Source organism: Rhincodon typus, chromosome 38, assembly GCF_021869965.1.
Source record: "Rhincodon typus isolate 14 chromosome 38, sRhiTyp1.1, whole genome shotgun sequence".
Lineage (NCBI taxonomy): Eukaryota > Metazoa > Chordata > Chondrichthyes > Orectolobiformes > Rhincodontidae > Rhincodon > Rhincodon typus.
This window is the reverse complement of record NC_063369.1, coordinates 11,038,892-11,050,401: the sequence shown is the minus strand read 5'-3', so window position 1 is coordinate 11,050,401 and position 11,510 is coordinate 11,038,892. Positions and strand designations below refer to the sequence as shown.

Genomic DNA, 11,510 nt, shown 5'->3' with positions numbered 1-11,510 from the left:
CTCACTGTAACACTCTCTGATATACCCCGCACCCCTCACTGTAATACTCTCTGATATACCCCGCACCCCTCACTGTAACACTCTCTGATATACCCCACACCCCTCACTGTAACACTCTCTGATATACCCCACACCCCTCACTGTAACACTCACTGATATAACCCACACTCCTCACTGTAACACTCTCTGATATACTACACACCCCTCACTTTAACACTCTCTGTTATACCCCACACTCCTCACTGTAACATTTTGACATAAGCCGACATTGATATCATCCTTTAGGTACCTCTCCCTCTCATGGTAATGTTGTCTTAAACCATGGGAAATGTTGAAAGCAATGCTGGAACAGTGAAAGGAAGCGTCAGCTATGGCTCTCTTGGGAATACACTGGCGTCTAAATTGCAAGCCTGTGTGCTCAGGTCCCACCCAACATTCTGGGAGTACACAAACCAATGCTGATGGAGAGCAGCACTATGCAAAAAGTTGTCTTTGAGGACTGATCTTCCTCCTCTGGGTGGTGTCAAAAATCCTGTGTGGCTGTTTTGAAGAAGAGCCAGTGTATTCACATTATTGTTCTGCCCAACACTTATCTGTCAATCAGCATCTCAAAAGCAGAAAATTAGGTCAGTGGCCTGGTGCGTAGCACTGCTGCCTCAAACCGCCAGGGACGTGGGTTGAATTCCAGCCTCGAGCGACTGCATGGAGTTTGCACATTCTCCCCATGTCTGCGTGAGTTTCCTCTGGGTGCTCCGGTTTCCTCCCACAGTCCAAAGATGTGCAGGTTAGATGGATTGGCCATGCTAAATTGCCAATACTGTCCAGGGATGTGCAGGCTAGGTGGGCCATGGGAAATGCAGGGTTAAAGGGATTGGGCAGGATGCTCTTCAGAGGGTCAGTGTGGACTCGATGGGCTGAATGGCCTGCTTCTTCACTGTAGGGATTCTACGATTGTGAACGCAGCTTTGGAAGCTAGCCATGTGCATATTGGCTGCCTCACTTCCAATGCGCCATCAGTGACTGTATTTCCAAGCCTTATCATTGGCTGGAAAGCATGCTGGGGTGTCAAGTGGTCATGAAGGATGCTATATAAATGCAAGAGTGTCCTCTTTCTTTTGACTGTCACTCCCTCACATTCCTCCTGCTGACAGGCAAACAATCCCACACTCCAAACAAGCTCCAATGTATTTAAGGAATTTGCAGACCACGTGTGGGGACTGAATCCATCTGGAAAATGCCGGGATAATAAACAATAAGCCTTTGAGGAGGCTTGAAGCTCCAGATAGGTGCGCAATAGATGTTTGGTTTAGCTTCCACTCTTCCATATTATCATTGGCTTGGCCCTCTGTTGCTAACTGCCCTGCAGCCTCATTGGGTTTTCTAGAATCTTCAGGCAAATCCCACAATAGCAACCACTCCCTCACAGAAATAGCTGATATCAGGCCCTCTCTTGACCTCTGGAGTTCATGCACACACAGGAAGCATTAACAAGGACAAATTTAAAGCAAGGCTCTGATGAGAGATCACAGCAGAAAGAAGTTTGTAAGAAGGAAAGATTTCTGTTGTGCCTTTCACGACTTCAAGTTGCTGACAAGGAGTTTGCGCCCGATGAAGTACTTTTGAATTGCAGTGTCCGTTGTGATACACGAATCACTGCAGCCAATCTTTGCACAGCAAGCTCCCGTCAGCAGCAATGTGAATCCCAAAAAGCTAGCATCCCAGCTCAGCGGGTCAGAGGGAAGACAAATGGAAAGTTGGCCTTTATTTCAAAGGGATTGGAGTTTAAAATAGGGACGTCTTGCTAAAACTATATAAGACATTAGTCAGACCACATATTTGTTCTGAGGAAGGGTCGCCACACCAGAAACGTTAACTTTGATTTCTCTGCATAGATGCTGCCAGACCTGCTGAGCCTTTTCAGGCAACATCTGTTTTTGTTTCTGATTTCCAGTATCCACAGTTCTCTCGGTTTTTATTTAGAACATATCTAAGGACACATACACTGACATTGGAGGCAATGTAGGGAAGGTTCACTCAGTTGATCCCAGGCATGGAGTGTTGTCCAATGAGGTGACGTTAAGTACATTGGGCTTGTACTCATTGGAGATTGGAAGATTGAGAGAAGACCTTAATGAAATGTAAGCTTCTTAAGAGGTTTGACAGGTTGGACGCAGAGAGGTACTTTCCCCTTGTGGGAGAGTCTACGAGTAGAGGTTATAATCTCAGAGTAATGCACTGGCAGATGAGGAGGAATTTCTTCTCCCTTAGGGTAGTGAATCTGTGGAATTCTGTGCTGAAGAAGGATGTAGGGGTGGCATGGTGGTTCAGTGGTTAGCACTGCTGCCTCACAGCATCAGGGACCTGGGTTCGATTCCAGCCTCAGGTGACTGTGTGGAGTTTGCACGTTCTCCCCATGTCTGCGTGGGTTTCCTCTGGGTGCTCTGACTTCCTCCCACAGTCCAAAGATGTTTAGGTTAGGTGGGTTAGCCATAGGAAATGCAGGGATAGGGGAATGGGTCTGGGTGGGATGCTCTTCAGAGGGGCAGTGTGGACTTGTTGGCCCAAATGGCCTGTTTCCACACTGTAAGGATTCTCTGATTATTAAGTATATTCAAGGCAGAGATAGACAGATATTTACTCAGGAAGGCAATCAAGAGTTATTGGGGGAAAAAGCAGGAAAGTGTAGTTGAGGATTATGAGATCAGCCATGATCTCACTGAATGCCAGAGCAGACTTAATGGGCTGAATGGTCTACTTCTGCTCCTATGCCTGATGGTGTAATTGTCCAAATAATCTGTGTTCGGTGATGTTGACTGAGGAGAACAAACGATATGATATTGGGGAAAATTCACCTAACCTTCCTTGAAATAGTGTCATGGGATCTTTTATGTCCAGACGAGAGGAAAGTTTGGGCTTCGGTTTAATGTGTGATCTAAAAGACTAGTGTACAACTGTGCAGTCTGACTTCCTCACTATATTTCTATATTCTCCATCAGTCTGCTTAAATTGTCTTGCCTACTCCTTTTTCCCACCCTAGGGTATGTGATAGCTGTGGACAATTAACAATAGGTTCTGTTATCAGCCAATTGGAACTTATGTTATTTTAATTAAAACTTTGCTAGAAAGAAGAGATAGGTTTTTCATGGATGAACCTTCTAACAGTGCTGAGCGAGTGCAACGCTGTTACAGGTGCCAACTCTCAGACAGGACATTAATCTGAGCAATCAACTGGTCCCTCAGGTGGATGTTAAAGATCCAATTGCACTATTTCAAAGGTGCTTCATCCTGTATTCTTGTCATATTAATGTTACAATCAACCGTCACTCAAATGGGTCATTGGTACATGACTGTTTTCTGCTGTGCACGCATGAGGCCCTCTGTTTCCTACATTAGAACAGTGGCAACATTTCTTCAGCTGTAAATCAAGAACATCACACAGTTGGAGGACCGTTACCAAGTCATGGACAAGCTGCAGCTGCTGGCTCTTTGGGAAGCACTCTCTATTCTGACTTTGAAAGTTGAAGTACACACAGCAGTTTGGACAAGCAAATATTCTAGGATAGAGACTTCAGCACAGTACTGAAGGTGTGCTGCACTGCCATTGGGAAATGCAACCATTTGTGGACATAAAAGAACACAAGAAAAAGGAGCATATGGTCCACTGCTCTGCCATTCAACAGAATCATGGCTAATCCTTTGTACGTCAGTAACTGAGGATCACAACTTCAACACGGTCAGCAAGACAGCTAGGAATGAGATGAGGAGAAACCTCTTTACTCAGAGAGTTGTTAGGATTTGGAGCACACTTTCTGGGAGAGTGGTGGAGGCGGATTCCAGACGAGGTTTCAAAAGAGAGCTTGATATATATTTGAAAGTGCCGAGTTTAGAGGCTACAGGTATAGGGATGGACAGTGAGACTAATTGGGTGGCTCTTTTAGGAACCCATACAGACACGATGAGACAAATGAACTCCTCTGTACTGTAAAATTCTATGACTCTATGATCTGTCCTAAATGATCAGCTTCTTACTTGATGCTGTGCCCCCCATTTTTTGGATTCCCCAACTCGGGGCCAACAGTCTCTCAGTGTCGACTGCTTCAGAGCCCACGGCACTGTGAAATGAAAAGCTCAGACCCCTCTGCAAAAACAAGTTGCTGCTTATGGGATCTTGGCATCAAATTCTTCGCTTCTGTAACAGTGACTGCACTTTGAAAGTGGGGGGGTATCCATCAGTCAAGCATTTTGGGACACTCGGAGGCATTGTACAAATGCAAGATTTTTACTCACATTAAATAGAAACAGCATGTTAGTGAGAGGGTATTACAGAGAAAGGCAGGCAAGTAGAGAAAAGCAGCTTTTACAGACAGAGCCTCAAAGAAGACATTTTACAGATACTGGCATTTATAGAAAGAAGGACATAGAGGCTAGGGCACAGAGCAGATATGAAGACAGAGCATGCTTTGAGAAAGAGGTGCAAAAATAAAGTGCATGTTATAGAGAGGGACAGAGTGACAGTGAGCACATTATGAAAACTGGCATTTAAGCAGCACAGAGCTAGGCATGTTATGGAGAGGGACATAAACATAGAGGGCATGTAATGGTAAGAGGCATTAGACAGAGAATAATGAGATGGGGGTTGGGGCATTATTTCCCAGCTTTACTTTCAAGAATCATCATCACTCTGTCTCTTGTCATCAGATAGTGCCTTTAGTGTCTGATAGCTGCTATCTGTTAAAGGCTGATAGTGCTAATATGTTATGGCAAACAGAGAAGGATGTTGCTAAGTCAGTACTGACCAGCAGGAGGCACACTTCAGCATCTGGGCTCATACAGTGAAGCAGACCTGTCTGAGCAGAGGTCCTGGAACAATCTTCCCTTCTGTATTTACACACTAGGCAATCTCTCACAAACTCCCTTAGCATCTGTTTCCTCCAGTGGATCACTGACTGGGTCAGAGATCTGCCAGGATGGCATATCTGCCCCCTGCTTGTTGGATCATCTCTGAAAGAAGACAGGATTTGAACTGTTGACATTTTAAAGCTTATTAAACAGCCTCAAAAATGTATTAATGCTTTTCACCTTAGATACACCTCATAGCAATGAGTTCCACATTCTCACCACCCTCTGGGTAAAGAAACTTCCCCCCATTCTTTGGAGTTACATTAATTTTGACTATCTTATATGTACAGTTTGTAGCATTTTATTTCACAAGACTGACATCTACAGATTTTCTAAATTTTATCCAAGGTTAAGCTGAAGCTGTTTAGCTGAACCTGTGAAACATCTGAAATGGGAGCAGTGGTCAGTCCACATCCCTTGAGAGCCCATGTGCCCAATCACCTACCGATCCCAATCTCCAACATACTCAGCAGCTGGGAATCTATGGCTGTCTGAGGCTGAGGATTTCAAAAATCCATACCTCAATTCAATTTCACCTCACAGAATCCCTGTAGTGTGGGGACAGGCCCTTCAGCCCAACAAGTCCACCATGACCCTCAGAGCGTCCCACCCAGACCCATCCCACTACAACCTACACATCCCTCAACACTATGGGCAATTTTTCATGGCCAATCCACATAGCCTGCACATTTTAGGGCTGTGGGAGCAAACCCATGCTGACACGGGGAGAATGTGCAAACTCCACACAGTTGCCTGAGGGTGGAATCAAACCCAGGTCCCTGGCACTGTGAGGCAACAGTGCTAACCACTGAGCCACCGTGCCACCCTATATTCTATATAAAATGGCCAACCCTTATCCTGAGACCGTGACCCTTTGTTACTCCCTGGCACTAAGACTTCCAGGGCACCAGCCAAGAGCTGGAAAATGGAAATATTGTAGAATCCCTACAGTGAAAAAGCAGGCCATTCAGCCCATACTGACCCTCCAAAGAGCATCCCACCCTGTAATTCCCAGGGCTAACCCACATAGTCTGCGCAATTTAGCACAGCCAATCCACCTAACCTACATATCTTTGGACTATAGGAGGAAACCAAGGCAGACACAGGAAGAACATTCAAGCTCCGTATAGACAATCACCCAAGGGTGGAATTGAACCTGGATCCCATAGCACCATGGGGCAGTAATACAAACCACTGAGCCACCATACTACCTAGTTAGAGCTTTGTTAGCTGGCACAGAAATAATGGGCCAAATGGCTTCCTTCCATGCTGTGAATGTCTATAAGTCTATGATCACCTCTCGTTCTTCCAAACTTTAGAAACACAGGCCCAGTGACATGTACCTCTGCAATGTTTCCACTGTGCTCCATCGGACACGAACACTATGCAGGCTACAGTCAGTACGAATCTGACCAGTTTCCCAGATTTCTAGTACATAGTGTACTTTCACCTCACTAATAGCACCTATTAGCATCCTACTGTCAAAATGATACACATCAGAGAGGTCATGGTATGATTACTGATATTACTGTTTAATTATAGAACAGAAAGCATGCAGCTAGGTGGAGGATGGCAGCATCATCAGAGAATGAGATCAGTGTATTGTAAGAGAAATTCTGAAGTGAGGAATATATAGGAGAAACAATGCATTGAATTGTATAAAACCCACCATCTATACAAGGATCAAGGCTGGTGATTATGTCTTGCGCATATAAGACCCTCGCCCTCTCATCATTTTATTCTTCTAAGGGATGTGGGCATCACTGGCAAGCACAGTATTTGTTGCCCATCCCTAATTACCCTTGAATGGCTCTCTCTGTCATTTTAGAATCTACTACATTACTGGAGTCACCCGGAGGCCATATCAGGTAATGGTGGTAGATTTCTTGCCCAATAAAAGGGCATATGAACTGGGTGGGTTTTCACAACAAACAGTGACAGCTTCACAATTACTATCACTGAGACTGGTTTCACATCGCAAAGTTATTAAATAGATTTAAGTTCCAGCCACTACCCAGGGTAATAGCCTGAGATTCAGGGTTCCTAGTCCAGTGACATTACCACTTGATCAATGGGCTGAGGAGAGACAGGTAGAGTTTTATTTGGATTTATGCAAGGTATTGTATTTTGGCAATTCAAACAAGGGCAGGACTTATACAATTAAAAGTAGGGCGTTAGGTAGTGTTGTAGAACAGACAGACCTAGGGGTTCAGGTACATAATTCTTTGAAGTTTGCATTATATATAGACAGGGTGATTAAGAAGGTGTTTAGCATGCATGCCTTCATTGGTCAGGCCTTTGAGTATAGGAGATGGGACGTCATGTTGATGCTGTACAGGACTTTGGTGAGGCCTCTTCCAGAGTACTGTGTACAGTCCTGGTCATCCTGTTATAAGAAGGACATTATTAAGCTGGAGAGGGTTCAGAAGAGATTTTAAAGGATGTTGCCAGGAATGGAGGGCTTGAGATATAAAAATAGGCTGGATAGGCTGGGACGTTTTACACTGGAGCACAGAAGGTTGAGACTTGACCTTGCAGAAGTTTGTAAAATCATGAGGGGTATAGATAAGGTGAATGACAGATGTCTTTTCCCTACTGTGGGGGATTTCAAGATTAGGGGACATATTTAAAGTGAGATGAGATAGATTTAACAGGGACATGAGAGGCAATTTTTTTTCACAGAGAATGATTTGTGTGTGGAATGAACTGCCAGAGGAAGTGGTGGATGCGGGTACAGTTACAATGTTTGAAAGACTTTTGGATAAGTTCATGAATAAGAAATGTTCGGAGGGATATAGGCCAAGTGCAGGCAGGTGGGACTGGTTTAGTTTGGGATTATGGTCAGCATGGACTGGTTGGACCGAAGGGTCTGTTTCCACGCTGTATGACTCTATGACTCTACACTACTCCTCAACCATCTCGCTCTAGCAACAAAACATCTACTCCTTTCTCCCTCACGTGTTTACCTAGCTTCCCCTAAAGTGGATTTACACCATTCATGTCAAGTTGTTGTCACAGCTCTTGCATGTACTCTCTGAGTAAAGAAGTTATTCCGGAATTCCCTGTTGGAGTAATTAACAATTGTCTTATATTGGGGAGCTGGGGGAGGCAATGGCCCAGTGGTATTATCACTGGACTGTTAATCCAGAGACCCAGACAACATTCTGGGGCCTGAGTTCAAATCCTACCACAGCAGATGGTGGAATTTGAATTCAATAAAATATCTGAAATTAAGAATCTAATGACGATCATGAATCCATTGTCAATTGTCAGGAAAAACCCATCTGGTTCACTAATGTCCTTTAGGGAAGGAAACTGCCATCCTTGCCTGGTCTGGCCTACATGTGACTCCAGACCCACAGCAATGTGGTTGACTTTGAACTGCCCTCTGGGCAATTAGGGATGGGCAATAAATACTGCCTGGTCAGCAACACCCTCATCCCGTTAATGAATAAAAAAAAATGACACACAACCCCTGGTCACTCCCATGTGTGGAAATATCTTCTCCATGTTTGCCCTAGTTTTCAGGGGCCACCAGTGGAAGACATGTTGAAATAATGTGTTGTGGTTTTACAATTTTTCCCTGTGGAATCGGGTATGTCAAAACCAGCTGTGATCTGAACTCTCCCACTTCTCAGATCCTTCCTCACACACTCCCCTCAACCTTACTCAATGTCTTGAAACAGGTGGGGGGCCCAATATAGAGTCTTTCACTCAATTGAGAACCAAAGCAGGCCAACAAGATTCACAAACCTATTTCCAGCTAACCCTCCAGCTTCCTGCTCAGGTGATGCCCCGTGTCAAACTCTAGGCTCGATGCAAAACAAGTCCCAGGCACGTTTTAAAGGAAGCATTATTACACATACATACATGCATGCTCACACACAAGTCCGGTCACCTTTAGTGGGAGAGATGGCGGGAGAATGGCAAGAGGATAATTGCTGCTTCGGAGAGCCAGCACAGGCACACAGGCCGAATAGCCTTGTTCTCTGCTATAATTATTCCATAGCTCGCATCCCCTCACTCTGGCTGGGATACAACCTAATTGCAATGCCTGAAATTTAGACTAATGGAGAAAGGAGGGGAAACTCTCTCGGACATTTCCTCTTGCAATATATGGAGTTAGTCTGCAAGTCAGTTATGGCTACATCAAATGCCAAAACAGGCTTCAGGGGGTTAAATACGACATTTCCCACAACTGATATCAGCCATCTCAGCATGGAGGTAGGATCAGGGCATATCTGGGCAACACGAACCAGTCCCACGATGCCTTCTCCTAAGGTGGTGGTGCAGTGGTAATATCTAGCAATCCAAAGATCCAGGTTTACATGCTGGACACTGGAGTGATTGTAATGAGGTCAGACAGATGGACCTCGTAGAATATGAGTTCTCTGACGGGGGTTGTTAACCTGGTCCAATCAGGGAGCCCTGGCTGACAGATATAAACAGGAGTGTCAGGGGGTTCTGCTCACTCTGAGAGCTCGCTCTGATCAAGCTGGGTCAGTGTCATGTACTGTGCACATGTAAATAAAGGGTGACTTGGTGATGGGATACTGGTTTTCATGGAGTTATTTCAGACACAGTTGCAAATCAACCCTGGTAGCTGATGGAATTCTTATTCAATAAATGCAGGAAGCAAATCTGGAATTAAAAACTAGTCTGAGTAATGGTGACCATGAAGCTATCAGTGATTGACATAAATGGCCTTTGGGGAAGGAAATTTACCATCCTTAACCTGATCTGGCCTGCTTGTGACTCCGGACCTACAGCAATATGGTTATTTTTTAACTATTATCAAGAGCTATTAGGGATGGATAACAAAATGTTGGCCTTACTAAGAAAGCTCCCATCCCACAAATGAATGATAACTATCACTGCTCAATTGCAGTACTTGCTTAGAAAGAAAAAGCATGGTTTTATAGGGCACCCTCCCATGATCTCAGGGTGCCCCATAGTGCTTTGCAGCTCTTGATCTACTTTGGAAGTGCAGTCAGTACTTTGATGGGGAAAATGTAGCAAACATCTTGTACATAGAAAGCTCCCAAAAACAGCAAAGTGATAATGACTAGGTAATCTATTTTTGTAAGTGTTGAACAACAAATATTAGCCAGGCCATAGAGTCTTAGAGTTGTACAGTATAGAAACAGACCCTTAGGTCCAACTCATCCATGCCAACTGGATATCCTAAATTCATCTAGTCCCATTTGTCAGCATTTGGCCCATGTCTCTCTAAATGCTTGTATTCATGTACCCATCCAGATGCCTTTTAAATGTTATCATACCAACCTCCACCACATCCTCTAGCAGTTCGTTCCATACATCCACCACCCTCTGTGTGAAAAAGTTGCCCCTCAGGTCCCTTTTAAATCTTTTCCCTATCACCTTAAACCTGTGCCCTCTAGTTTTGGACTTCCGTACCCTGGGGAAAAGACCTTGACCATTCACCCTATCCATGCCCCTCATGATTTTATAAACCTCTATAAGGTCACCCCTCAGTCTCTGACATTCCAGGGAACACCAGAGAGAACTCTCCCCTGCTCTTCTAAAGATAGGGAACTTTTATAGCCATTGGAGAGGGAAGATGGCATCTTGGATGATGGTTGAGATTAACATTCCTGAGTTGAGTCGTCAATGAGTTTACAGCACTGTTTACATTAACTCGCATCAGAGAATCCACGGCCCTGACTTAAAATTATTGTTTTTCCAATAAATTCAAACAAAGTCCAATTTTCTTACATGGGTAGACAGACTGAAATGCAAAGCATAACATTCAATGTATAATTGGAAGTTTAAGTCAGATCAGGCTGTAATTTTTGACTTTCTAAGCAGACAATGGAACTGGGAAAAAAGAAAGTGTGACCCTCCCTACTTCCCTCATGAGGGTCTGCAGCTGTCGAGTAATATCCAATACAGCACAATTTGGGAAAGGCGAAAAAAAAGAGGATTCTCTTAGCTGTGTAAAGATATTCAAAATGCCTTTTCTACTAAATAACATTAAGCTGAAGTCAAATTAATTCCATCTCTTGGATTCTGCCTGCCTTTTGCTGTAGTTCAGAGGTGTTTGGTGATGTTTTATCCAGTGCATGTGGTTGGGATGGAGTTACGTGCTGATGGTTCTGGTTCTGTGATCCCCAGGCGGCACTCATTCTTCGTAACTCCTTCCTGATCCATTTTCAGCCGGGGGGATGGCCTGTCAGGGTGTGGTACAGATTGTGTGGAAGCTAGGATGCAGCAAAGGAGCAAAACCAATTACCAGGGCAGAACACGAACCCAAGGGCAGCTGATAGCCAGATCTGGCACCTTTCAGGTGGGGAATGGGGTACACAATGAGCAGGAGCAGAGGCTCTGGCTCATTTGTGCCCCTTCTGCCGACTGGGGGCACTTTAACCAATGTACCAGCCGCATGCTCACCAACCTGGGAGTGAAGTTGCTGTGTCCTGGGCGATTTACCTCAGTATCATGGTAGGGGAGGGAGAGTGCATGCACTAAACATTACAAAATTCTGATTGGATCAATTGGGATGATTGGACAAGTAGTATGGCACTTTGGCAGGAGGAGTAGAGGTGTTGAATATTATTTAAACAGGGAAAAGACCACAGAAAGCTGCAGAA

The 11,510-nt window shown here is 44.6% G+C and overlaps 1 protein-coding gene across 1 annotated transcript in view; it reads right to left on the bottom strand.

Annotated features, from left to right (window-relative positions):
* Nucleotides 1-11,070, bottom strand: part of LOC109925781 (KN motif and ankyrin repeat domain-containing protein 2-like) — an 82,256-nt gene extending 71,186 nt beyond the window's left edge. The window contains exon 1 of the mRNA XM_048617818.1: nt 11,004-11,070. Coding sequence (XP_048473775.1) covers nt 11,004-11,070 — 67 coding nt within the window. The remainder of the gene's footprint in view (nt 1-11,003) is intronic.
* Between the last annotated feature and the right edge of the window lie 440 nt (nt 11,071-11,510).